General features: G+C 34.2%; 1 protein-coding gene across 1 annotated transcript; it reads right to left on the bottom strand.

The window, feature by feature from the left end:
- Nucleotides 1-1,792: 1,792 nt before the first annotated feature.
- On the bottom strand, nucleotides 1,793-4,290 carry LOC133791624 (serine/threonine-protein kinase STY13-like). The gene is made up of 6 exons (XM_062229544.1): nucleotides 3,823-4,290; nucleotides 3,293-3,414; nucleotides 2,865-3,073; nucleotides 2,607-2,781; nucleotides 2,387-2,521; nucleotides 1,793-2,286 (listed from the first exon to the last, which is right to left on the bottom strand). Exons 1-6 carry the CDS (start codon nucleotides 4,157-4,159, stop codon nucleotides 2,080-2,082), a joined length of 1,185 nt encoding a protein of 394 aa, XP_062085528.1. The 5' UTR covers nucleotides 4,160-4,290; the 3' UTR covers nucleotides 1,793-2,079.
- Between the last annotated feature and the right edge of the window lie 250 nt (nucleotides 4,291-4,540).

Below are 4,540 nucleotides of genomic sequence, written 5' to 3'. Positions count from 1 at the left end.
TTTATAGACTTTAAATTAATTGAAAATTATTTTTAATTTTGAATACTTACTTTTCAAAAAAAATATAACAAAAAAATATATATTTCAAATATATTAAGATATTAAAGTTAAGGATATTTAGGATTTTAAAGAATATTAATTTGAGAAAAAATGAACTTAATGTACTATTTTGAACCTAATTGAAAAAATAAATAGTTTAACACTTATATATATATATATATATTATTGACGCAGTTTTTTGTCAATAGTGAACGAAGAAAATAACAAGGTTGATTAGTGCTTGATAATAAACCGAAATAAGAAATGAACTCCCTAAGACAGATCTTTTTACGTGATTCAGTGGTTAAAATCCACCTAGTCTACGAGTCTATATTATTATTGTTTTTCTCTCTCTATTTTGGTAAAGTTTCAGTATTACAGAATAATCCTCCATTTTCCTGTCCAATTCTCAGTATTTATAGAGAAATTCCATGGACAGGTTTTGGTAGCCGCGTGAGTCAATCACGGATTTGCATATTTATTACATTTAATACAAATAATTTTCATTTATACTAGGATATGATCTGATCACGAGATAAATGGTCTCCTAATATCTGGGACATTAAATATGACAGGCCGGTCATAAATAATCGTATAAAAATACCCGAGTCCTTGAGGATTCGCGGGTACGCAATATATTTGAGTTATCACGAGCTAGATATATCTCTGAACTCGTACTATGGAAGTCGTTTGAATATCATGAGCTCACGATTCGCAACCTATGCATCCCTAGCTCGCATAATCACCGTGAAAATTGAGCTGTCCACGTGGATGATAAATGGATTCCTGAGTTATTTCTTCCACGTATTTATTTTCCAGTTGTACCTGAGCTGAGTGAAGGACTCGTATATATCGTTCAAATTTAGGGGTTCAAATTGGTATATTCTTAAAAAAAATTATATTTATCTTTGTATTTCATACTTGAGAAGCAATAACACTTTGGTTATTAAACCCTGAACAGTTACATGCTCTAGTTTAAATAAAACTTTTAATTAGCTCGTTTAGACATACCTCATCTAAGCTAAGCCTAAGCTAAGCTTAAAGTACTAGCACACAACCTCATATCTTATCGTGACTGTGACTCTTCTTTATTTATTAAGAAGAACTAATAAACTGTTAATGACGTGTAGATTTGAATTTTGATACTCATAATCTCTACGGTTTGAAAAGTGGTGTGTATAATTAGAGACAAGGTGAGGTTGTGAATGAGTAGATTTCTGGTTGCAATGCTTTCATATTTGGGTCTGATTGCAACTCCACTTAGCAAAGTGGCACAGATTTTTGACAAGCATCGAGTATTTGTGCAGCACAAGTGGAATCCCACTCACTGAACGAATAGACTTATAACAGAGAATATAATCAATTTCCATTACACCCAAATCTGAATAAACCTGAAATGTTCTCTGCATATGAATATTCACTTTTTTAAAGTTCACTCTACCAAAAGTGGAGACCAATTTGGTTATCATGATTGTTGATGGGCAGTTTTTCACTTTTATTTTTTTTAGTCCCTTAGTTTTGAGGAATTTACATGAAAGTTTATAATTGCATGAACAAACATATAGTATCTCTTGTGAACGTGTTCTTAAGAATCTACGGGAGGAGATTTCATCAAAGTCTCACTTTGGGAGGAAGAGAATACTCGCTACTCGCTATTCTTTAAAGGGATTTTAAGAGAATTAACGTTTTATCAAAACCAGATTCGTAAAAAAGAGTACAACAAGATGACTGATTCAAAGTTTATAATTGCATGAACAAACATACATTCACAAAGTTGACCAAGCACCAAAGAAAAGCCATAAAATAAAATTTTTAAAAAATCAGTTAAAAACTCATAAAAGCTAAGAAACATAACTTATTGCAGAAATAGTCAACTAATCTTCCAAACTACCATGAACTAAGTTATGAAAGAATCACTGCAAAGACATCTAGAATTATGGACCCTTCTTTAGAAAAACACCAGGCCTCAATTCTAGCTCTAAACTACCTAGTTTTCATAAATAATCTGATGAAATTAGATTAGAATTGGAGAAGAAAGAATCATGGGCCGTGAGGCGTGCCAAAACAGAAGCAGCCAGGAGCTTGGTCTTCAGGTATCATGCCACCACCCTTGCTTGTATCAATTGCCTCTAGCAGCCTAACTACATCAGCCATGTCAGGACGTTTCTGTGGATTTGCATCCCAACATTTTTTCATGATCCTTGCATATGATTTCGGACAGTATTTTGGGATTTCAGGTCGCAGATTCTGCCATTTTTGCTTAAAAAAAATTTCATTAGTACATAAAGAGAAAGAGCACTATTATCATGTCAACTAACATAAAGTCCTTAAAAACTTCAGAACAAACCTGTAGAACAATTGCAGATGACTTATCAGCAAAACTCATATTAGGATAAGGCATATCACAGCAGTAGATTTCCCATAAGCATATACCATAGCTATACACATCACATTTTCTGTTGTATGGCTCCCCATTAACGACCTGCACAAGTAGTTTTCATTTTAGATTAACTTTGATGCTGAAAAAAACAAAAAACAAAAAGTAGTACTAAAATTTCAATTAGTACCTCTGGTGCCATGTAGCCAAGTGTACCAGTCTCTCCAGTCATATCTTCAGGATTCTGAGCTTCAACTCGAGCAACACCGAAATCAGCAATTTTAAGAGTTCTACGAGTGTCTAATAACATATTTTCAGTTTTTACATCGCGGTGTACCATACTTTGTGAATGAAGGTAACTCAGACTGCAAAAAATAGAAGCAAAGCAAGTACTAATGTTAAGAACCAAAAATAACAGAGGAACTAAGAAGTGATTAACTAAACTAACCCTCTAGCCATATCCAATGCAAGTTGAATGACGATCATAAAGGAGATTTTCTTTCTCCTATTCTTGTATAAATAGTTTTTTAGTGTACCACCAGGAAGGTACTCAGCAACAAGACAACAAGCGTTTGAAGGACATGAAAATCGAGATTCATTGAGGGAGTTGGTAGAAGGAACTTTGAGCTTCGAAGTTCCCATTGAAGCTCCTATGAACTGAAAGCTAAACACTTACATTAAAAAAAAAGAATGGAACAATAAGAGGGTAAGAAAGTACATCAGCCCCTCACACCCTCAAAAAAAAAATAGTGCTAAATGTCTAATGAACAAACTACCAAGTTTTGAATCAGATAAATGGTTTGAAGGCTATCATCACACACAACACACAACAGACAACACATCATCTCTTCGCATGGAAAGTCATTTGTTTTTTACCTTTGTAACGTTTGGATGGTCAAGCTTATGCCAAACAGACACCTCTTGTCGAAAAGAAGCCCTAAGAGAAGCAGTAGCAGCAGTTATGGCAATACCACCTTCTCCCCAATCCAGTAACTTCACTGTAATAGGAAGAAAATTAAAGGGGCATTACATAGTGTCACCAATACACACCATGATGTTCTTGACCCCCTTTTTTTAAAAATAAAAATAAAAATAGCTCCGCCTAACCCTACAATATTTTGGAAACCACAGTAATATGCATCAATACACATATCTGACCATTTAACCTACCCCTCCTGGGTGAGTTAAAAAACACATTGTGTTTAGTGTTTCAAACAGATAAAGAACAAAGGCTAAAGGTACACTCACAAATGTATATCCTAATGCAGAGCCTAAAAATCCACAAAGGCATGGAACGATACTAAAAATAAATCAGATGGTGATAAAAAAAAAATTCAAACTTATAAAAACTTTGAATTTTCACGGGTCACATAAGACTTGAGGAACACGAAGATCAATATTTGTACCTGCAACATCTTGACCATCGTAGACACCTCTGTAAACAGTACCATAAGTGCCTTGAGCAATGACATGTTTTAATTCCAATCTAGACACATCGATTCTCCACTCTTCTTTCTTGTGTAATTGAGGCTCCAATGACCAAGATAGATTGTAGTTCATCTTCTCTAGCTCCACACCAAACGTCCTAAGATTAATCGAATCGGCTCGAACATACTGATTTTTATTGTCTCTAAAACTTCCAACACTCGTCACTATTGAAGCCAAAGACTTAAGAGAGTCACCATCATCTCCTTTCACAGGCGTAGAAACCCCTTTAGCACCACCATCATTGCATGAATCCATTAGGGTTATTATTATTTTTTCTTTCAAGTTGAGAGAGTGAAACAAAGGAATCCCAACAGAGAGAACCTAAATCTTTTTATAGATCCTTTTTAAGAATCCACCCAATGATGGAAAAATATAGTATAAAACAAACTCGGGTCCCAAAATACTAGGAGTGGAAAAGCTGTTCAGTAGTTATTTTGTGAGAAAACGACCCTCGGCATAGGCATTATTATATATAGGAAATAACAACCAATAAAGAGGAGAGTAAAGAAGGAATGAACCAATGGAATGGAAGAAGAAAATAAATGGGGACTCTTTCAAATCGACTATAATCGGTTGAATATGAATTGTATCTTTTCTAACCGATTTACCTGTATATTTAACTTTTTATATGGAAAG

Source organism: Humulus lupulus, chromosome 1 (assembly GCF_963169125.1).
Source record: "Humulus lupulus chromosome 1, drHumLupu1.1, whole genome shotgun sequence".
NCBI lineage: Eukaryota > Viridiplantae > Streptophyta > Magnoliopsida > Rosales > Cannabaceae > Humulus > Humulus lupulus.
This window is presented reverse-complemented; position numbering and strand designations above follow the sequence as displayed.

What these genes read in the sequence shown, in the direction of transcription:
- LOC133791624 (XM_062229544.1), bottom strand. Translation starts at nt 4,159, where the DNA reads ATGGATTCATGCAATGATGGTGGTGCTAAAGGGGTTTCTACGCCTGTG. An exon ending in ACCATCCAAACGTTACAAAG is followed by an intron (nt 3,074 to 3,292) that starts GTAAAAAACAAA and finishes TTTAGCTTTCAG; the next exon opens with TTCATAGGAGCTTCAATGGG. An exon ending in CATCTGCAATTGTTCTACAG is followed by an intron (nt 2,287 to 2,386) that starts GTTTGTTCTGAA and finishes CAAAAATGGCAG; the next exon opens with AATCTGCGACCTGAAATCCC.